The sequence below is a fragment of the Megascapheus bottae genome, chromosome 10 (genome assembly GCF_031878675.1).
Source record: "Megascapheus bottae isolate mThoBot1 chromosome 10, mThoBot2.hap1, whole genome shotgun sequence".
Classification (NCBI taxonomy): Eukaryota; Metazoa; Chordata; class Mammalia; order Rodentia; family Geomyidae; genus Megascapheus; species Megascapheus bottae.
Genome location: NC_143518.1, coordinates 28552459 through 28577006, shown reverse-complemented (window position 1 = coordinate 28577006; position 24548 = coordinate 28552459). Strand labels below are relative to the sequence as shown.

Here is a 24548-nt window from a genome sequence, read left to right as displayed (position 1 = left end):
TATTCCATCTTTTCTGTATTAATAGGATAAACCTGCATTTTTGTGAGTCAAAACTGGCTTTCTTACAGAGAACAATGACTTAAAAAAAAACAACTTCTGTTATTAAAAGGTATTTTATTTGCTCTTATTTGGAACTAACAGAAAAGACACTCTTAACAGGAATTAGAGGAAGTTGTCAGATAAAAAGACCAGGCTGAAGTGAATATTTCCTTAAATCTATAATGGTCTCAGGATTTTTACAATAATGTTTTAATGAAAGCATTCAATATCAAGCAATGCCTCATTTCAAACTGTCAAATGTAAGGGGACTTGCTGAGTGGCTTAAATAACCTCTAGGTCAATAAACTGAGCCATTAGCACCTCTTAAATAATTGTTTGTTACTGATTCAACATTTATATAATCTGTCATAATACCTTCATTTTTTATGTTACAGAAATTACTGCTGTAGGCTTAGAGAATACCTGTGAGCAGTGATGCTTTCTCAGTGACAATTTAACTAGATGGTCTGGTACTGAGTGAGTTAAATCCTGAACACCACAACTAATTACTGTGTAATGCTAACCTTAGTTGCTGGTTCATTTTGAGACTCTTTAAAATATGAACTGTGTATTTTACCCCTATGCACTCTCTTAATGATTTGTTTTTTTAGACTGAAATCACTTCCAGCCATCAGTTATACTCTTAGTCTCTACATATGCACTTTTCCAAGCACAAATATTTCTTTTTCCTATTGGTCTGCCAGCCCTGTCAGAGCAAATTTTACTTTAAACTAAATGCTATGATACTTAAAACCTCTTGGATTACTCGGGCTGCTAGAGTGATCTATGACCTTCCAAGAATGACAGCTGAACCTTCCAATTTGCTTACACTGCTTGGGGAGCTGGAAAGCACATGCCAGAAAGGAAAATGTTTCTGATGTTGAGCAGAGAGGAGAGTTCTTGTTGGAGGTGGGGGCAGGAGACCATTAAGTACTGAAAAATACTAATAAGAAATGAAAAGAAACTAAGCATGCTGTAAAGATGAATACCTTAATCATAATTCAAGAGCTAAGGTTAGCATTCAAACTCTTTAGCTTGACTAGCTGGTTAAAATATGAGTAACAGTCTTTAGTTACTGTAACTTAAGTTCCAATTTGAATTTGTCAAAAAATGCATTATCAAAATGAATAAGTTAAAGAATGGGATATAATATAAATTTATCCAGAGTAGTATACAAAACATGATATATAAATTTTCCATCATTAGTTAGAATTCTGACAGATGAACAAAATGAAAAAAGTAAAGTCAATGATCTAAAACCATACATGCTTACCCATGTAGACATAATAACAGTCTCTCTTAAATGAAAGGTTAATGTTACATTTCTGTAAAAACTCATGTTTCCAAAGCCTTTAAATAATACATTTAGTTCAGAATACATTTAGTGTAGCTTTGAAATTCCTACTTTCCTTTATATTACTATTTTACCTTACATTACATTACATAAGATGGAGACAAAAGCTTTTTTTTTTTTTTTTGCCAGTCCTGGGCTTGAGCTCAGGGCCTGAGCAATGTCCTTGGACTTTCTCAAGGCTAGAGCTCTACCACTTGAGCCTCATCACCACTTCCGGCTTTTTTCTATGTATGTGGTGCCAAGGAATCGAACCCGGGTCTTCATGCATGCTAGGCAAGCACTTTAACCTCTAGGCCAAACTCCCGGCCCCGACAAAAGCTTTTCTTAAAAAAAAAAAAGAATCTAAAAAATCTTACCAAATTCAAGATGTTTAATATACCTTTTCCAATTTGTTTAATATTAACTTGTTCCATTTTTGCCAAATAGTGGGCAAATTATATTAGTTTGATATAAAAAACCAAGCCTTGATTGGCAAAGATTTTTTTTTTGGTATCTAAAACAAACAAAGCAATAGGTTTCCAGGATTATGGGCAGAAATACAGTCAACAGAAACTAAGTTAAACTAAGTTAGATGCATTAAAAATCCATATAATTACTGAGGCAAGAAAATCTGATTCTAAGTGAATTTAAAATTAAAAATATGCAAAAAAGCTTTTCCCTTTTATTAGGATACTTAAAGATCCAATAAGGCATTATTTTCAACTTTCTAACCATCGATTCAGTAATTTCAGTAATGAATGGAGGTCAGATAAATGTCTCTTTTTTTTTTTTTTTTTTTGCCAGTCCTGGGCTTGAGCTCAGGGCCTGAGCACTGTCCTTGGACTTTCTCAAAGCTAGAGCTCTACCACTTGAGCCTCAGCACCACTTCCGGCTTTTTTCTATGTATGTGGCACCGAGGAATCAAACCCGGGTTTTCATGCATGTTAGGCAAGCACTTTAACCACTAGGCAAAACTCCCGGCCCCCAGATAAATGTTTTTTGTGTTAGTGTCCGTTAGCACATTTTAGACATCAGAATACTCCTTTATGTATCAACTTTACATTTAGCAAAGCTTTGCATTTTATTTTTTTTATTTTTATTTTTTTTTGCCAGTCCTGTGGCTTGAGCTCAGGGCCTGAGCGTTGTCCTTGGGCTTTCTCAAGACTAGCACTCTACCACTTGAGCCACAGCACCACTTCTGGCTTTTTCTATGTATGTGGAGTGCTGAAGAATCGAAACCTGGTCTTCATGCATGCTAGGCAAGCACTCTTACCACTAGGCCAAACTCCCAGCCCCAAAGCTTTGTATTTTAAAAAGCAGATGCTAAAGAACATCTCTACAATAATCTTATAAACTTTCTTGGTCCTTAAGACAGAATGTACTTTAGTCATGTGCCAGTGGTTCACATTTGTAATCATAGCTTTTCAGGAGGCAAGATCTGAGGATCATAGTTCAAATCCAGCCCAAGCAAGAAAGTCAGTGAGATTCATCTTCAATTAACCACCAGAAAAGCCAGAAGTGGTGCTGTGCTCAAGTAGTAATGTGCTAGCCTTGAACACAAAAGTGCTGGGACAGTGTCCAGGCTCTGAGTTCAAGCCCCAGAATAGAAACCAAAGGAAAAAGAAAAAAACTGGTTATATCATGAATGTATTAAAAACAGCTGAATATATATTTTTGCTTAATTTAAGACTATTTATTATCTAATCAAAAACCTTGCAATGATGAAATAAAGTATGACTATATTATCTTCAATATGGCATACTATACATTGTAGACTACACTATAGAAGCTTATGATTTTAACAACTGTTTACCTTATTTGTGCCTTACTGCCATTTTTCAATGAGCATAACAGTATGCTATATTTTTCCTTTGCCATTTTTCAATGAGCATAACAGTATGCTATATTTTTCCTTTATCAATTACATACATGGTGCTTCATTTTGAGGATGGGCATTTTACTAAATTCAGCAACCCCCCCCAAAAAAACAAAAAAATAAAACCCAAACCACCCTAATCTAAAAATGAACTTATCAACTCCTAGTATATATTAAAGTCAGTGGTATATAATGACCTTAAAGTCACAGTATCTGCATATTTATATCTTTATTGCTGTAATCCCTCTGTATCTTCAGCTTCATCATTTCTTTCTTTGTAGGATAGATATCACTTTTAATATCTCTATGCCTTAAGATGAATACATTTCCAAGTTTCTTATAGGAACAGATTGTATTTGGTGTCTGTCATGATGGTTATGACTTATGAAAATGATAATTTCCTTAAATGTGCTTAAAAAATCTGGGTCCTGACATTTGATCTAAACATTTAAGTGACATTCTGTCACACTTAGCCTGCTTCTTACACAAGCTTTCAGTTTGCCTTTATAGGGCTCTTACGTAAGTTATAGAGGGACACTAATTATAATTGAACTAAAATAATGCCATGACCAGTCATATATTCCTTCTACTATAGCAAGACTGGACTGCTGTATAAATAAGATTACTTGATCAAAAAACTTCACATTCAAAGCCATAATTAATGCTAATGACTCAATACTTTTAGGGGTCAACAACTAGGAAATTCTCCTTACATGATTTTCCATATTATTTTATAGTCAATGAGATTATTGTTAAAAGGATAAATCAAGGGTAAGGATTTTTGTTATCGCATAGAAATGATTACTTCCCACAAGGCTTACACATGCCTGTTCATTTTTTTTTTCTAAAAGCAATGGTTTCTCTCCGAGAAATGTATAGGCCATGAAAGCACACAGGGTAGAGTATTTCAGTTTAGTGAGATACTCTTAACATTTTGACTTATAAACAGCCTGAGTAACAATGAGAATCTCAGACACATGAGCATGTACCATACATTTAAAAAATTATCTGGCTTTAGTCAGGTGCTGGTGGCTTATGCTTATAATCCTAACTATGCATTCAAGTGGCTGAATGGAGTCCACGAGACTCTTAGATCCAATTAGCCAGCAAAAAGCCATAGAGATGTGGCTCATATAGCAGAGTAACAAACGCCAAGTAATGGTATGAGGCCCTGAGTTCAAGCCCCAGTATCCACACATGCACAGACATACACACAAAATCATCCTTTAGTCAGCATTCAAAGTCAACTATTAGTTGTTTCATGTGCGCCAGGTAAAGAACACGTGACTCCATTTAAAAGAGTTCTGGCGCCTACCTGTAGGTGAGACACTCGAGGACAAGGGCAAGACACAATTTCAAGAAACTATGATGTTTCTTTTCTTCCTCATAACGTATACCAAGAATGAAGTAACTTTAGAATAACTTAATATTTGCAAAGGCCTTGAGAACCAGAAACCTTAAAAACATTAGAAGGCTTTTTAATAATTGCTGCTTATTTATTACACTCTGGCTCCCAATACCCAAGATCTCAGGATGTGGTTTGAAATGCTAATGTAAATACATGCTCTGTGAGGTTTCTTGGGGTGGGGTGCTGGGGCTTGAACTCAGGATTTTGCAAATGCTAATAAGCATGTGGTCTATGCAGGGCTGCATTCCTTGCCTCTGAAAGATGTCAACTTTAGTTACTGGTACAATAGAAAAATTTATCTGCCTAATTATGTCCCTAGAAGCCTCCTCCTGTACTTTCACATTGGAAGGGCTCTAAATTACCCACTTGATACTGTCTATGCAAACAAGGATTCCTTTTTAAGATTATTTTGTCTTTTTAATTTCTGATAGGCCAGTATAAAATTACCTTGATTTTGTCAGGAAAAACCTGAAATATTAAGAATTTACAGAAAAGTAAGCTGTATCAATTGTAGACAATTTCTTGTAACGAAAATAGCTGTGTATACTTAAAAGACATGTGCCATTATTTGAGACAGAATGCTGAAGATATTTAGGCAACTATTGTCTATGATCCTGTTTAAACGACTAATGGTGGTGTGAAACTCCTGTAAACCCAGGTACCGTAGAGGGAAGATAGCAAAAGGATGGGGAAAAAAGGCTAAAGACACAATATACTATCCTTCCAAATAACTGAAAACAAAAAGGACTAGGGGCATGGGTCAGAGAAGTGGTAGGTAGTGCTAGGCAGTTCAAATCTACCAGTTCAAATCCTAGTACCACCAAAAATCACACAAGTACCCTATGAAAAACCAATCATTTAAGATCTTTAAAGGTCAAAAAAGAAAGCATTTGTTCATTATGTCTCTATCGTCTGAGACCACAGATATATGTGGCTTTTACTTAAAACCCAACATACACAAATTTTTATATATGTCTCACAGGAACGCTAACAGAAGTATAGTTTTAGAACTACTGAATCTTTTTTTTTTTTGTCTTGTCAGTCATGGAGCCTGAACTCACTGTCCCTGAGCTATTCAGTCTTCAGTTCAAGGCTATTGCTCTACCCCTTGGGCCACAGCCCCACTTCCCGTTTTCTAGTGATTAATTGGAGATAAGAGACTCACTTTCTTTAGTTCTCAGGCTGAACCTTGATCCTCAGATCTCAGCCTCCTGAATAGCTAGGATTACAGGAGTGAGCCAACACGCCCATCTAAAACTACTGAATTTTAAACTACTATTTTTCTCAAACAGTAACACCATTGTCATTGAAGTATATTTTAATCAAGTGCCACACTTCTGGAGGAAAAGGAGCTTCTTTGAGTGACTTTTTGAGGAAGTTTATGTGAAGAGGTAATATTTCAGCTGCCAATTTGGAGTCAGAAGGCTATTTAAGCTATGAAAAGATGACAAAGTAAAAAACATTGAATGAGAAAGAAGCCTACAGTAGTTAATAATAAGCAACTGGGGATATTTATAGGTGGGACCAGAGGACAGGATTAGTGTCCACAAATGCAGGATACTGGATGGAATATAGTAAGAATTCTACATCTTATATTTATCTTATATTTATAATCAAATTCGAGATAGTCTAGAAAGGAAAGCAGGACAATTTGTGATTTACACTATGGAGAAGGTAATGGTAAAGAAAGGGTAGAATCAGGAAAGACACAGAAGCTTATGACTTAACTATTTGGTGGGTAGCAGTGATGCATTAAAATAGGAAGAGCAGGGAGTAAGCAAATGTTGAGCTGGATATGTGACACAGCAAGAGTACAGTGCTCAGAGAAAGTGCAGCTAAAAATACAAGCTTACAGACAGCATATTAGGCAATATTTCTGGGTGGGAGTCATTAGAAAACTGGATGCCCTCATAACAAGTTACAGCTACAGAAGAAATGCTGAACTCCTGAAGCAACTGGCATTGAAAAGGTGGCAAAGAGAAGGAACAGCTGGCAAGGAAAGAAAACAATGAGAAGGAACAAAAATGCTTAGGAGAAAAATCTGGCAAGTGGTGTACTTTAAAAGCAGAAAGAAGAGTTTCAAAAGGCGGGGTTTGGATGACTGGGTCAAACAGTTGAGAGTTAAAGATGAATATGGTGCATTAAAAGCTGAAGAGCGAATGCAAGTCTGCAGAAGTTTGGCCTGTGAGGAAGTAAGAAATGTGGGGGCCTAAGACAGACTTCAGTGACTCCAAATTATGATTGTATGCTACAGGAATGATCTAGAGAAGGGAAGGGAGAGATGACATGAAGTCCTCCCGAAGTAGTGGAGTGGGGACCAGGGTGAAATGTTTTACTGGATTAGATTTTGAATCAAGGACACTTCATTCACTGTAACCAAGGGAGAAAGAAAAAAGAATAAACTCTTTTTTTCCCTGTGTGTTAAGAAGGAATTTGTAGATTGGGTGAGGGGAGGATAATCTCAAGCAAACTGCCTAGCTCTCAAAATTTTTTTCCTTAACAATAATGTCTTCATCAGTTGGGAATATTAAAGTAGGTAAAAGCTGTACTTACTAGTTACAGTGGAATCAATGTTACCACCATTATTGTTCAAACTGTGGACAGATTTGAAACCATTTGGGACTAAAATTTCAATAATACAGTAAGAATAAAGATTAAGTCTATATGACAATGAGGCCAGTATTGTTCCTAACTCCTTTTCAGTAATTGCATTTAAAACTATATTGAACTGCTCATGTTCCACTTAAAACAGTTTCAGTTAAGATTTACACCTTTTTTGAAAGGACCACAAAAACTGAAAAAATGTTATTTTGTACAGAAAATTTCTGTGAACTTTCAAGTCCAGAATTTTGGGTGGATTTAAACTTGCAGAAAAAAAAGCAAACTACTTAACAGCCTGTCAGATACAGCTTAAATTTCTATTTTAATCATGTTTTAAACATATAAACAACAATGTAACAGTTTAAATTACAGGTTTTTTTCCTCAAACAATAATTTTAAGAGCACAAGCTCCAATTTTAAAGTAAAACATTTCTACATTATACCTAGTACTTTCTAGAAAGGCCAAGGATACTTAATAGTACGTATCATCCTTAAAAATCTTCTCTTTGGGGACAGGAGTTTGGCCTAGTGGTAGAGTGCTTCCCTAGCATGCATGAAGACCCTTGGTACCACACACATAGAAAAAAGCCTGAAATGGTGCTGATGCTCAAGTGGTAGCCTTGAGAAAGTCCAAGGACAGTGCTCAGGCCCTGAGCTCAAGCCCAGGACTGGCAAAAAAAAAAAAAAAAAAAAAAAAATCTCTTTTTACCCTCTGTTCTTATTTGGATAACCAACAGCTGGTATTTTCCCTATTCCTTCTATTTTGCTACAAGTCTCCAATTTAGATGTAGTTTCCTAATGTTTTGGTTTTTTTTCTCCTTCCTTTCCTTTCCTCCCCCCCCCCCCCGCCCACGTTTTTTTTGGGGGTCAGTCGTGAACTCTGGGCCTGGGCACTGTCCATGAGCTCTTCAGCTCAAGGCTATCACCCTACCCCTTGAGCCACAGCACCACTTCCGGTTTTCTGGTAGTTTACTGGAGATAAGACTCTCAGACTTTTGTGCCTGTGTTAGCTTTGAACCATGATCCTCAGATCTCAGCTTCCTGAGTAGCTAGGATTATAGTAATGAGCCACTAGAGTTCTTAATATGCTTTTAGTTATTGCTTTAACAACAGTCATCAGAATCAGTTAATGGGTATTATACACATTGACTTATCCCAACATTTTGATTGTTATGAGAAGGGAAATAACTTTGTGAAATCAGATGGCTATAGCCTGAACTGTAACTTCAGGGGTGAGAACTAGAAACTGGCTTCTTTAGAATATATTTTATTCAATAAAGCTTCATATTTACATATGTAAATGTGATTCATATAAATACAAAAGAAAATATGCTTTGGCAGCCATCAAAAATGACCTCCTGAGAAACTCTGAATTTCTTGAGAAAGCTAAATTGCTAAATTTTAATTGCCAGAAAAAATAAAAGGTATAAATAAAAAATAAATTCAGTGCATATTGAATCAAATAATAAATGATTAATGGGAGAGATCTAATTACTACACAAATAAAAGCTTTTTGTACTTCATCATAAACGTATATACTAATGTAAAAAAATTCAGCTTATGTGTGCTTTGAAATTTCACTTTCTCCAAATGTAGGGACCCACTTTTCCTTGAAGACTAGCTTTCATAACACAGTAACTACTTTTTCTGAAATATCTAAATTCTTTAGATACTATGGTATCTTCCCTGTAATCAAAAGTGAAAAATAATGTTCTGACTCATTAAATAAATTCAGTTAAGTACAAATTTATGCTGAAACTAAACATACCATACCAAAGTAATAGCAAATGAGTGAATTTTATTTGAAGAGACAGCTTGTTCTTTTAAAAACTTCACCATACACTTAATTTGAATCTTAAGGGTAGTAGGCCTGTAGTGTACCCACCCCTGTGCCTCACCCTACCAACACCTTCTCCTTAGCATTAGTAACATTTAGACTTTTCCTTTCCAGGTTTGGCCTTGCAGCCACTTGACTTGATGAAGTAGGTCACTTGAAAAGGAAGAAAGTTCAATAAAAGGAATTACAAAGGCAACAAGATTAAACTGATTGTACTGTTTTCATACATCTTAACTGAAATTCTACAAATATGTAGTTGGCTGTGGTTTGGCATTTAACAACATGCCATCAGTAAGGAGGAGGAAATTTTATTCTCATTAACTGCTGCAGATTTACTGCAGTGAAAAAGGGCTATGTAACTTGAGATGTGACAGTACAGAAAGATCAAAGCCAGGGATTGGAAACTAAATAAACCCTCTGGCTACTTCCTGCAAGGAAAATTCACTTTGGCAATGTAAAACAGAGCCCAGTTAAAAACTACTCTCAGTTTTATGAGCTGTCATAGCAGCTCAAGTGGTTTGGGCCAGCTGAGTTCAGAACATTGTATTTCCTTGTTTTTGTCTTAGATACTTCTATAAGAAATTTTATAGACTACCCCCTCCTTAAAAACACACCAACAAAAAAACTCTTAGTTGAAACGGAGAACCACTAAACTTATTAAAGCAGGCAGGTCTTCATTTGCACATTCCTTTCTCATTTACTATAGCTCAACATTTTACTCTTTGATTTACTTGGCAATATAAATTTACTTTAATAATTCACCTACAATATGTACAATTCTCATTCAAATATACATGCAAATGAGTTTACACAGCCCATATGGCTCATGTGAGGGCTGAGTTATTTGTAACAGCACATCTGGAATGACTATGGGCAGTATAGAGAATATGGGGATTAATTATTATTATGTTTAAAAATGAATATGCCCTGTTTCAGCTGTTTTAAACAATATTTAAGAAAATATGTTGTTTTATGCTTTCTACAAAAAATTATTAATACTTAAGCCATAGAATAAATCAATCTTAAATTAGGAAATACTTTTCACTTAAAGATTCAGCTTAATGTCATTGACTCCAAACTCAGAGGAAATAAAAGGTAGTCTGCTCTACTTCTCTCATTTTTTTGGAGGGTGGCAATGCTCATGAACCCACAATATAACCAAGTGGTGTTCATGCTAGGACAGAAATAAACAAGTCTTTATAAAGGTAAAATCATATATATATATATATATATGTATATCTATATCTATTTGAAAATAAGAGCATTTCCTAGGTCAAATATATCACAAAAGCATTCATCTTTACATTATTGTCCAGTTAAGTTTATCTCTCCAATTTTGGTAGACAAAGTTCTCCTGAGTGTTGGGATTCAGGCATGAACTACCAGAATCAGCTAAATTTACAATTAATTCTTGTATCTCTACAGCCAACAAAAATGTATAAATGTTTAACACTAGATAATCACTCTAAGTGGTGGCAGTTTAATTAATTGACTGGAAAGTCATAACTGGATTAACTCCTATGTTATTCCTTCTAGTACAAAGGTACACCATCACCAGTGTCAAAATGCTTTCACAGAATTTGGTCATACTCATGTTATTTTATTTATAGATTCAGTTATATTGAATTTCTTCTCCTAAGTCAAAGTCCTCATAAAATGACAATAAATTAGGTTTTCATTGGGAGTATCTTTACACACAGCTAATTTGTGTGCCTCCAAAAACATTGCTCAAATTACCAGATCAAAAATTAACACCAAGTTGATGAGGGCAGACCTGTTGCCAAAAACTTCTCCTGCTTCTAATAAATCTCTAAAGGAAAGTAAATAACTGAAAATACTTTTCCAAGTCTGGACTATAATAACTTCTCTAGGATTTTAAAACATCATCCCAAGTTTCCAGGATCCTAAGACTTGATTTTTTTGGCTTGGATTTCTATATTTCAGTGAAGTTTATAGTTTGCTAATGCTTATGTGTGATAATCTAATAAAATCCTGACTTAAAGGTTATAGGCCCAATTTACTAGTAAAACCCTAATTCAATTCTCCTTGGGAAACACAAATCATTAGTGTCCAAGTAGTAGAAATGAATTGCCTTGCCTTCTCAATGCTAGAAAGAAGTTGTCCTGCTAAAAGTTCTAAATAAATAACAAGTGAAACTAACATTATGAAGTGCACAAGTGTAATAGCATCACTTAAAGATTCATGTAGGCAATAATTTCCATTAGTTAATTAGCTGAATAAGTGGCCTGTATAAGGCATTTCTCAAACAGAGATACTTGTACTCATTTCATTCTCAATTTTTATACAACTGGAATTAATCTGCAGAGAAGTCCGTGAATTAACTAGAGATTTTAAAGGTAGTAAACAACTTAATGTGTCAATAAACTCTTAGCAGTTTGTCTCCAAGAAAATGGAGAGTACCAATTTATAATAAACCAAGTCAAACATATAAAGCAAAACAGGTAGACAATTTGTCATATTGCAACCAAAGGCTACATATCTTATTATAATTTTTAACAAAATATACTATAAACCTTCTAACACCCCATTTGCTAGTTGGTTAATGTATCTTCCTGTCATCTGGAAGTGGTAATGATTTAATACAAAAAGTGTTGCCTCTTACCAAGCTTAAAGGCCTCAATGTTTATTAGATAATCTGGTTTGAAGCTAATCTCTGGGCTTTAATTTCCATGTTGTTAAAATGGGACAACACTACTCTTTGCTCTATATACTCACATACTTGATCAAATGTAAAATATGAAGATATAAATGTTAAGTAAATCCAGGTTATAAGGCTACTCACACAGATTTAGAAGGTTTAAAAAGCTTTAAACATTTATTCTTTCAATGTTTTAAAAAGTTCTTAGGATGTTTGGTCTAGTGGTAGAGTGCTTGCCTAGCATGCACGAAGACTTGGGTTCAATTCCTTGAAAAAAGCTGGAAGTAGTGCTATGACTCAAGCGGTAGAGCTCTAGCCTTGAGAAAAGTCCAAGGACAGTGCTCAGGCCCTGATTTCCAGCCCCACGACTGGCAAAAAAAAAAAAAAAAAAGTTCTTAGGACATTCTAGTTATTAAATAATTTTCAGAATCACCATGGGAGTATTCAGGGGAAAAAAGCAAATTTCATATAAGGCTTAGGTTAGGTCAAAAGTCTCATAATGCAAACTCACTTGGGGCTGGGGGTAGTGGAATATGTCAACGCATCACAACTACCCATGTGGCAGGAACCAGTGAGCACTGTAGGGTTGTGACAAAAGAGTAGTGAGGTCATATCACCACAACTACGGGGAGTAGTGGTGCACTCATGTAATCCCAGACATAAGCAGGGGGACCACTCTCCAGGCCGGTGCTGGCACAAACACAAGACCTTACTCAAGAAAACAATGAAAGTAAAATTGGTTGGGGCACTGGTTCAGGTGGCAGTGTCTTCCTAACGAGGGTGAGTTCAGACCACTAAACCAAAACCAAAATGAAATAAAAATACCCAACAACCAAAACAGAAACCTAAGTCTGTGCCTTAGTCTGATTTTCAACTGGGCTGTTACACAGACATTATTGTCCAAGTCCCCCCCACACCCTTTTTGTAAAGTCGAATAGTACAATGGTAAATTCATTACTGTGGGTATAATTTTTCCTGTCATTGTATAGAAAAGGCTTTATTTACTTCATAAAACCTCTCATACATATCTACTTCATTAGTACTGAAGGCAGACAGAACTTGAAATTATTCCTATTGATTAAGGCTAAGTGTAGTTAGTAGTTAGTATGTATTACTAAACCTAAAATGGATATTTATATATATTGAAGTATTATCATTTGGAAAACAATGTAATTTGTAACAAAAGTTTGTATAATCTAGATCTCATTTTTTAAGTTATACTATGATTTAAACTCAGGATCTTACGTTGTTAGGCAGATATTCTAATAGTTGAGCTATGTCTTTAGCTTGTTTTCTTGCTTTAGTTATTATTAGTACTATTATCATTATTACTGTTACTGTTACTTTTGTGTGCCAGTATCAATGTGTGAGCTCAAAGCTTTGTTCTCATTTTGGCTTTTTTTTTTTCTTTCCTGCTCATGGTTGGCACCCTATCCAAAAAAGAAGAAAAAGAAAAAAAAAAGAAAAAGGAAAAAAGAAAAAACAAAGATCTCTGGCTTTTGGCTGGCTCACTGGAAATATAAACTCTTTTGGATCTGTCTACATGAGCTGGCTTGGCTTTACATTGTGACTCGAATCTCAGCCTCCGTATAGCTGGAATTACAGGGGTAGTCTACTAGTTTGCTTTATTTACTTTTCAGATAGAATCCTGTGTTTTCACTTGGAGCCAGCCTCAGCCTCTGATCTAAAGGTGTGAGCCATGGGCACCAAGTTTGTATTAGATATTTTTTCAGGTAGTCTTGTGTTTGTACTTGAGGTCAGCCTTGGACTGTAGTCCTATTATATAGAAGTGCTTCTTTTGTATCTGGGATTATAGCTACAACCACCTCACTTGACTTGTTGGCTGAGATAAGGTCTCATTAACATTTTTTGCCCAGACTGACTTCCTGATCTTCACTTACTTAGTAGTTTGGATTACAGGCATGTCATATATACTCTATCTGAAACAGTAATTTTAAAACTAAACAGGACACAGTCTTCACACCCACTCCCACCGTTGCTATAAAGACGCTTTGCTCAGTGTGTGTCAGTCATGGTTTAATAAAATTCTATGTAAACAGCTCTTGCAAACATTCCAACCTTGACTGACTAAGAACAAGTCGTAGGCACCTGGGCAAAGGTGTACATCAAGAACAAAGACTAAATAAAATGCACCTGGGCAAATGTGTACATCAAGAACAAAGACTAAATAAAATGTTTATCACAATGTGTTTGGGAAGTTTTGTCCACTAATATTGTACTAATATGACTTTTAATAATACTTGTTCCTTTCACTGAATAAACTACATAGTTAGGTATAATTAAGGTGTCCTTACAAAGTAAGAAATCATTCTAAATTTTACATAAAGAATTTTAGTCTTGGCCAGGAGCGTAGCCTAGTGGTAGAGTGCTCACCGAGCATGCACAAAGCCCAAGGTTCAATTCCCCAGCACCACATAGGCAGAAAACGCTGGAAGTAGTTCTGTGGCTCAAGTGGCAGAGCACTAACCTGAGCAAAAGTGTCCAAGGACAGCGCCTAGGCCCTGAGTTTGAGCCCCAGGACTGGCAAAAAAAAGAATTTTAGTCTCAGGAAAAATAATACATTAACAAAGTTTAGATGAAAATTATTCCTCATAGTTTAATAAAAAAGTATGACAGCAAAGGCCCTGAAGCATGGCCTCCCGGTATCCATGAAGCCCTGGGTTTGATTCCTCAGTGCTGCATGCACAGGAAAAGCTGGAAGTGGTGCTGTGGCTCAAGTGGTAGAGGGCTAGCCTTGAGCAAAATGTGCTCAAGGATAATGCCCAGGCCCTGAGTTCAAGCCCCAGGATTGGGAGGAAAAAGTATGATAGTTCTATTCAGTATGATTTTGAAACTAACATTTCAACTATGAATTAATGCTTGAAAAAACGAGAGACAATGAGAGGTATGAATATATCAGAGGGAAAATTAATGCACAGAAAAAGGAATACTCTAAGCCAAACAAAGTAGCAGATAGACAAACATAGCTCAGACACAAACTCCTCTAGTTTATTTCTGACCTCAGTGAAATGGTTAGTAAATGACATCACAGTGCCCACTACAAAGAATGCCAAGCTCTGAAAAATATTTTTCAAAGTCCCACGGAAACCTAAGCAGACTCTGCAATTTTTTCCCAGTTTATGAAAATTGGATTCCTATAAAAGGAAAATGGACCATTTTTACTGCAACAGAAACTGATTTGTAAAAGCTGGAAGCAGTTTAAAAATACTCTTAACATGAGGTTCTTGTTAGTCTTGAAAAGTAAGAGTTATAATAAAAAAGCGGTCCAAAAATATGGTATGAATTCATGGTATATAACAAAAAAAAGTCTTGCTCCTATTATTTTTAATTAGCTTTAATAGCAAGTTCCATTTCACTTTCTAACTCCAGTTCAGATCTGGGGAGGGGAAGATTTACACTTGACGCTCTGGGACTGGCAGCTCCATAGTTAATGCCTTGGAGCCCTAATGCATTTTACATTAGCTGGAAATGTCGGGAAATCCTGGCGCCAAGAGGTTCAAACCAATAGTGACACATGCCTAAGGCCAGGATCCGCCGTCCAACTGCCAGTCTTTATTTTATCAAACACCCAGTCCTCTTGTAGACTGAGATAGATGAGTTTAGCAGTTTTTACTGTTTCCAATTAAACTGTCTTGCTATATTACTAAAGTGTAGGCATTCAGATTACGAAAGACCCTTGACTTGGATTTTGAGAAAAACACCAATTTGACCTGTTTTAAACACTTCTCTGAATCTGGCTTAATTTCTCAGAGCTTAAGACATTTGCCTTAATACAGACTAAACTTTAATCACTTTATGAAAAATAAATTTTATTTAAACATTTTTTAAAAGGCTCCTGATGTACAAATTTATTCATTAGTTTGTGGGAATGGGAGATCATCTACTTTCCATAGATCACTCAAATTGAAATATTTGAAGAAAAAAATAACAAAACAAAGTCTAAGGTACCACCTGGCATTCTAGTACTGCTTCACATTTCATCCAGATACCACTGTCAGTCAGACCCTTAAAAACAATGGTGATGATAACACTTCACCTTTCATGCATTAATCTGCTATTATAATCTTCCAGGGTAACTTGGTGGGCTTCTTTATTAAAGACATATGATAAAGAAGCAAGGAGAGAATTTATAAGTCATCTGGGCCATTTCCCTGATTTCAAGTGAGACTCATACATACACATATATAGACAGACATACAGACAGATTACACAGATACACATAAAAGCCCTTCAAATATACAACATTTTCTTGTTTTAGAGGTGTTTAGATAACCCGGTTTTTAAATACATAAAATTCATTTAGGACTTAATTACTCTGTCAAAGCCTTAAATTTTCATGGTGTCTATTTAGTCTGCTTACTTTCATCTTTAAAGTAGAGACAAATATTAGAAGTTCAACAACTTTTGTTTAAAGAACTTAATGTTTCTTGAAAAAAATTCCTATTTTAAAATCTGCTAAAATGGAGCCAATTTTATATAATTTAATGAATTCTGAATTTATCAAATCTTAGTAAAAGTTTAAAATATCTGACATATTATGCAGCAACATTATCATACAAAAATATTAATAATTATATATAAATATAACATATTTAAGATCTCTGCATACTTAAAAGATATGCCAAACCAAAATTCCATGATTGGGTTAGTATTAAGAACAGCATAGAAAACCCATTAGAGAGAGAATACTAAAAAGTAAAAAAATGGAGTAAATGAAAAGGTAAACAAGTTTGAAGAAGTTCATTGCAAATTATTTCTTCTGGAAATAAAAGTTGGAAAGTTATGTGATTCAAGGCCTGAAAAAGCATAAAAGAAAGACAAAGGATGAAGGACTTAACTTTCTCAAGGGGAAGTGCTTTTTTATTTTCATTTTTTAAGACATTCTTGAGGCTTGAATTCTGGGTCTGAAGGCTAGTGGTTACTACTTGAGCCACAACACCACTTCCAACTCTTGAGTAGTTTCTTGGAGATAAGAGTTTTATGAACTCTCTTGCCTGGGCTGGCTTTGAACTGACATTATAGACAGTAAGAGTATCATTTAAATAAAAATTTCTTCTCCATATATATATACACACACACATGTACCCATCCATACATTTAGATACATGTATGTAAACAATTATACATATGTATACTAGGAACAAGCATTTCTTTTAATAAAAAAGTGATAAAAAAGCTTATGTTATATATTTTGTTTCCTGAGAAGAGCATTTTATATAGCTTTGGTAATTTATAGATTCAAGTTCAAATTTTTGTTCTATCATAACACTTATTCTTGACTGTTTTAATTTTTTTTTTCTTGTGCCAGTTCTGGGACTTGGACTCAGGACCTGGATACTGTCCCTGAGCTTTTCTGCTCTAGGCCAGTGCTCTAACACTTGAGCCATATCTCCACTTCTGGTGGCTTTGATGGCCATGGACTTTCTTGTGCAGGCTAGTTTTGAACCACAATCAGATCTGGCTAATTTAAAATTTTAGAGCCTAGATTTTTCACTCATAAAGAATACAAATCTTGATTTAAAAGATGACTCTACCCATTAAATTTAAAGAGATAAATATAAAACAAATTGCAATAAACAATCAATAATGGTTGAAGAGATTATAATTGCAATTAGATTTTAATAGATTATTAAAAGTGAGTTTTGAAGGTTAAAGTGAATCATTCATATTATATCACTCATTTAAAAGCAAATTAATGAATGCATCTTTTAAACAAAGATGTTTTATATTCATCTCTTTAAATTTAATGTGTAGTCATCTTTTAAATGCTAATAAAAATAGAATTTTTAAAGCAGAAATTAAATCAATAATTTGAATTAGAAAAGAAAACTTCAGGAAAAATTATATCTATTATATTAGATAATATGACATCTCAACCATCAGCCTGAATTAAAATACTTCACCTATTAAAATAGCATAAAGAGGAAATACTGTTTATATTTTTGGGCAAATTTAAGAACCTTTAACTCTACTAGACATGAAGCATGAGGGGGACCTTATTTATTTATGTATTTATGTATTTATTTTGCTGGTCATAGGTTTGAACTAAGGGCCTGGGTACTGAGCTTCATTCCTCAAGGCTAGTACTCTACCACTTTGAGCTATAGTGGCACTTCTAGTTTTCTGGTGGTTAACTGGAGATAAGAGACTCACAGACTTTCCTGGCTAGGCAATCTTTGAACTGCAATCCTCAGATCTCAGCTTTCTGAATAGCCAGGATAACAGGTATGAGCCTACAGTGTGCAGCAATGGAACAATATTTTAACTACAGAGTAATGCTGGCCTGTCAGATATTTTTCCTGCTATCTATGATAGAAAAGTCATCAATTTAAAGCATCAACTTTTTTCATACAGTGACATTTGGATACTACGTTCTTGGTTTATAATGAATTGCCTTATAAAGCACTGAGGAAATAACCAACAGTTCCAAGAGTGTATTTTCCAGTGTGGCAAAGAATTTTTTTTTTTATCAGATCTCTTTTGAGAATGTAACTTTGTGAATTAATTTAAAAGTAACCAAACATGTTCTTGAAGAGACAGGGCTTCCCCTCTACTTTCACAAAAAGGATATAAAAATTGGGAGTAAAGGGAATTTTAACTTTTTAAAAACAAAAGAAACAACATTCATTTAATTTTTCTTGGAAGTCTTTACCTGCCAGGAAATGAATGCTGTCCAGCAACATCTCCATTTTGTAGATGATAATCATTGAAGAAGTCTGGACTTATGGCTCCTTCAGAAGTAATTAATCCATCTAGAAATAAAGAAAGTAATAATTAGTACAATAAATTTATCAGAAATAACACAAATCTATACATTTATCAGAAATAACACAAAACTATCCTATCAAGCAATATATTAAAAATGGTTAGTCTGCTGGGCACCTGTAATCCTAGCTACTCAGGAGGCTGAGATCTGAGGATTGCAGATTGAAGTCAGCCCAGGCAGAAAAGTCAGCTGGTTTTGAGCACAAAGAGGCTCAGGGATAGCATCCAGGCTAAGTCCAAGGCCTACAACTGACCAATTCCCCCGCCCTCCCCACCCTCCTCCACTCACAGTTCATCTGGAAAGAAAACTGGAAAGCTTGACATACTGTTCTCTGTGTGTGACTTCATAACAAATGTCTTATCCATAATAACTCAACATTTATTAAGGCAGTACAAGTACTTATGTGCCTTCAAAGGGCTTACAGTATTGTGTAAGGAAAAGAGAGAAAGATAGAAGGTAAGGTGAAGTATGCAAGTTCAGGTGAATGGCAGAGCATAAGTAAAGGCTAGAGGGCATTCCACAACAGTGATGGTAAAGAGCATCTTTTAGTTTGTTTCATAGTTTATACCTAGTGAATGCCAAGGTGATTATGATGGCAGAGCAAAAAAAAAATCTTAGCAGTATTTTAGATATGTATACAACCAAAGGAAAGATACTTTTACCATGTGTTTAGAATTTTTATTTAATAATATGACTTTGGAAAGTGAGACACAGAAAAATTTAAAAGTGGATCACATTATCAAAATTCTTATATATTAAAATTTTTTTTCTAGTCGTGGGGCTTGAACTCAGGGTTTGAGCACTGTCCTTGGACTTTTTTCTCAAGGCTAGAGCTCTACCACTTGAGCCTCAGCACCACTTCCAGCTTTTTTCTATGTATGTGGTCCTGAGGAATTGAAGGTCTTTGTGCATGTTAGGCAAGCACATTACCACTAGGCCAAACTCTCGGCCCGTCAAATTCTTATACTTAATCCAAAGTTTCTACTGACTTTAAAGAAAACAATAACAAAAGCTATGTATAAAAATGTCACAATGAAACTAATCTTCCTTGTATAACTAAGATCTAATTAAAACCATTTTTTTTTTTTTTTTTTGCCAGTCCTGGGCTTGAGTTCAGGGCCTAAGCACTGTCCTCGTGCATGCTAGGCAAGCACTCTACCACTAGGTCAAACTCCCAGCCCCTCTAATTAAAACCTTTTTAAAAGAAAGAATATAGTAAATAACTAAGATATCATAAAATAATATTAAATGAAATTTTTTCTTCGAAATTTTAGCCAGAAAATCTATAAAGATAGATACAATTAGGTTATTACACAATTATCCAGATCATATATATATGTATATGTAAAGAATATATCTATATTTTTGAAATACACTTCTTAAGTACTACACTTGGATGTAGTTTTATACTTACTGTAGTTTTACACTATCAGTGGTACACCTCATGAATTAATGAGAATTGGGCAGCTCTGACATATGAGCATCTTCTCTTCATCAAATTAGGCATAAATGTTCTATAAAGTCTCATTAAAAGCATTTAATGAAAGGATCCCAATTTCTTTGTTAACACATGCTGTGCAATTAACATTCTTCTTTTGTTTGTTTGTTTCTTTTCTTTTGCCAGTCCTTGGGCTTAACTCAGGGCCTGGGCCCTGTCCTTGAGCACTTTTGCTCAAGGTGAACACTTTGCCACTTAAGCCACAGCATCACTTCTGGCTTTTTCTGTATATGTGGTACAAGGAATTGAACCCAAGACTTCATGCATGCTAAGCAAGCACTCTACCACTAGACCACACTCCTGGCCCAACATTATTTCCTTTAGATAAATAATAAAAATTATATGTAAATACTGGGGCTCAAACCTGGGGTTCATACAGGCCAGGCAGATAATGTAACCCCAAATAAATTCAGTAGTAGTATACTAAGTTTCTCAGCTAGTATACTCAAAATGAAAAAAAAGAATACACACATTTAAATGGCCACAGAAAAACAGAAAAAAGGAGATAATATATAACAAAACACCCGAGCTGTATTGTATTATAGTACATAGCTATTAAATTGCATGGAATAATTAAGTTTTATAACACATCATAGTTATGTAACAGACCTTACTAAGATATTCCAATATAATGATAGATAAATACAATTATGAGTAAATGGTGTATATACTGGAGCAGTGACGAAATCAAAGCAAATGAAATGAGCAATCTCTTGCTTTCTGAAAGCCAGTTAAAAATTATCTAAGATGTCTCTCAGTTGATGAGTGGATCAACAAGTTGTGGTATTTGTACACAATGGAATTCTATGCTGCTGTCAGAAAGAATGACATCGCCCCATTTGTTAGGAAATGGAAAGACTTAGAAAAAATCATATTAAGTGAAGTAAGCCAGACTCAAAGGAACTTAGGCTCAGTGGTTTCCCTCATTCGTCATAATCAGTAGAAACCTTGGGCTCTACTAGCAGAGATTTGCAATAGAGCAAAATCTTGATACATAAGGGCATATTGTGAAGTTAATTGAAAGGACCTCCAGGATAGTGAAACAAAAGCCATATAATGAATGATTGTTGTCCTTAATGTACTATGTTGTCTCTCATCTCCTTTGCTGCCCCTTGGTTATCTCATATTGGTATAGTATCTCACTTTGTTATCTGATATATTGAATTTATTTGTATTTGGATATATGAAATTTGATAGGGAAGGGGGGAAAACCAAGACGGGTGGGGGGTGTGGGGGGGGAGGGAAACGGGTACCAAGACATGTGAAAGGGTATCAATGTATGTGAATTAATGAACCTTCTATCTGGCAAATATCATGTAACCCTTTTACTAATTACAATAAAAAAAAATAAAATTAAAAAAAATTAAAAAAAATAAAAATTATCTAAGAAAAATCATACACAAAAGTGAAACTTACAACATATTATCTCTTAAATTGGGTTACTGGACTCTTGACTTTGTGGAAGAAAATAGATGCCAATAACATAGAAAATGAGAAAAAGAAAATACTAAAATGATGATTTAACTTACTTGGGTACACCCTGTAAGATCTAACATAAAACACAAAATAACATTTTTTAAAAAATATTTTTAATCTTTATATTCTAGATATAGTCACATTCTAAGAATAAGACTAATCACAATTGATGAAGAACAATAAAAAGTAAAAAGTCCTTTTTATAAAAAGTCATATGTATAGTCCTAATATGGTTTGCAGGTTACAATATACTTCTTGGGTGAAAAACACCTAAACAAAGTTTCTTTTCATGACAGCAAAGGAAATTCATCAGTGACTACAGTTACCTTTTATACTCTATGGGGGGAAAAATACTAAACTAAAGGGGATATACTAATATTCTTATAAAACCAAGAGAGAAATATAGGTTTTCACTGATATCTAATCACACGAAAACAGAGGGTAATACTAATGATTAGGAAACAACAAATACTATTTTATTTTAAAATAAAAGATAAGACTCAAACCTAGATCCTTGGCTTTAAATATGCCATCTGTGGTCAAAAGTTACTTTGATTTTTTAAAATATTTTTATTGTAATTAATAAAAAGGTTACATGATATTTGCCAGATAGAAGGTGCATTAATTTACATACATTGATACCCTTTCACATGTCTTGGTCCCCATTACCCTCCCCCCCCACCCTCACCCCTCATCTTGTTTTCCCCCCTTCCCTATCCAATTTCAAATAACCAAATACAAATATATCCAATATATCAGATAACAAAGTGAGATACTATCACAATATGATATAACCAAGGGACAGCAAAAGAGATGAGAGATAACATAGTATATTAAGGACAACAATCATTCATTATATGGCTTTTGTTTCAATATCCTGGAGGTCCTTTCAATTAGCTTCATACTATATGGCCTTATGTATCAAGGTTTTGCTTTATTGCAAATCTCTGCTAGTAGAGCCCAAGGTTTCTATTGATTATGTCAAATGAGGGAAACCATTGAGCCTAAGTTCCTTTGAGTCTGTCTTACTTCACTTAATATGATTTTTTCTAAGTCTTTCCATTTCCTAACAAATGGGTCGATGTCGTTTTTTCTGACAGCAGCATAGAATTCCATTGTGTACAAATACCACATCTTGTTGATCCACTCATCAACTGAGGGACATCTAGGTTGGTTCCATATCTTTGCTATGGTGAATAATGCTGCAATGAACATTGTTGTGCTAGTGTATTTAGTATGCCCTAGTTTCTGGATGGTTGGGTAAATGTCAAGTAGTGGAATTGCTGGGTCATAGGGGAGCTCTACGTTTAGCCTTTTGAGGCACTGCCATACTGCTTTCCATAGTGGTTGAACGAGTTTGCACTCCCACCACAGTGTAGTAGTGATCTAACTTTGATTTTATAGGAAGTAGCTCTCAAGTTTCATGGAGACCCTAGTGTTTAATAAAATAGATCAATCTCTCAAACAAACTCAAGTTTTAAATATTTATCTAGTATTTCCAAGATACAACTATGTGTGATAAAAGAAAAAGGATGTATAAAACTGCAGAAACTCTCAAGTTTTATTTAGTCCATGCACTTCATGGAAATAAACAATGTAAAGTAACAAACTAAAAATATAACAGACAACTTGCTATAAGAAGTTAAACAATATGACATTTTCACTGTCACATAAATGCACCAATAGGGTACAGAAACTTTTAATAACAAAGTATCTCAACAGAAAAAGTAATTATGAATTTTCACTTTAAGACAAGCTTGGCATTGGTGGCTCACACCTGTAATCCTATCTACTCAGGAGACTGAGATCTGAGGAGTGTGGTATAAAGCCAGCCTGGGCACAAAAGTCTGTGAGACTTTTTTTTTTTGCCAGTCTGGGGCTTGAACTCAGGGCCTAGGCACTGTCCTAGGGCTTACTTGTTCCACAGCACCACTTCTAGCTTTTTCTGTGTATGTGGTACCAAGGAATTGAACCAGGGCTAGATATGCACTCTACCACTAGGCCATACTCCCAAACCCATGAAACTCTTATCTCCAATTAACCACCAGAAACCTCTACGTGGCACTGTGGTTCAAGTGGTAGAGTGCTAGCCTTGAGCTGAAGAGCTCAGAGACAGTGCCCATGCCCAGAGTTCAAGCCCTATAAACAACCAAAAAAGGAAAAAAAGCGGTTAATATAAATGAATTTTAGAAATGTAATACAACTTAAAAATTGTTTTAAAATGTTATATGCATTAAAACAAAGTAGAATATGTGGTAATTGGATGCTTTTATTTCAGAAATGTAATTGATTCATTTTGACAGGTAGCTATCAATCTTCTAAGAAAGAAACTTGATTATAAGAATATTCTGATTCCTATAAACAAAAAAAATCACAGGGTCTAGCATATACAAAGACACAGGTTTGATTCCTCAGTACCACATACATAGAAAAAGCCAGAAATGCTGCTGTAGCTCAAGTGGCAAAGCTCTAGCCTTGAAAAAGACCAAGGACAGTGCTCAGGCCCTGAGTTGAAACCCCAGGACTGCCCCCCCCAAAAGTCACATCATTTATATTTTACATCATTTTACTTCATGAATACTGAATATTTGAGAAACAGCTGCTTGCTATTACTGAACTAAGAAATTTTCGTTGGTTGAAATTAATGATCTTTTCCATCTGGTTTGAAACACAAAGCAGCATTTCATAACTGCTATAAAGTTCAGTTAGGAAGAAACCTACAACATTCAGAATGTAACACCAATTTTTTAAAGTTTGAGCATGTATATAAAGTATGAAAAGAATACATAGGTGTTGAAGAAGTTTTCACTATATAAATTTATGAAAATATGAATACACAAATAGTATTAGGGATTTGATATGATGCTAATTATTAGTCGTTAAATGTGATGGTAAACTATCACCCATTTATTAATCACACACAAATTCTGACAAAATGAGAAAAAAATCATGAATTGAGAAGACAATAAATACGTAGTAAGGACTAAAGAGTAGGAAAACAAAATGAAGTGTTAATTCAGATAGTATGTATGTA

General features: G+C 34.8%; 1 protein-coding gene across 5 annotated transcripts in view; it reads right to left on the bottom strand.

Moving 5' to 3' along the window:
- The window catches only part of Kifap3 (kinesin associated protein 3), a 117219-nt gene that overhangs the window by 8626 nt on the left and 84045 nt on the right, over positions 1-24548 (bottom strand). For 3 of the 5 annotated variants that reach the window (XM_090340478.1, XM_090340480.1, XM_090340479.1), the window contains exon 19: positions 18427-18526. In XM_090340478.1, coding sequence (XP_090196604.1) covers positions 18427-18526 — 100 coding nt within the window. Of the gene's footprint in view, positions 1-868; positions 983-18426; positions 18527-24548 lie in introns of all 5 variants that reach the window. The other 2 variants (XM_090340476.1, XM_090340477.1) reach the window with 1 other exon arrangement.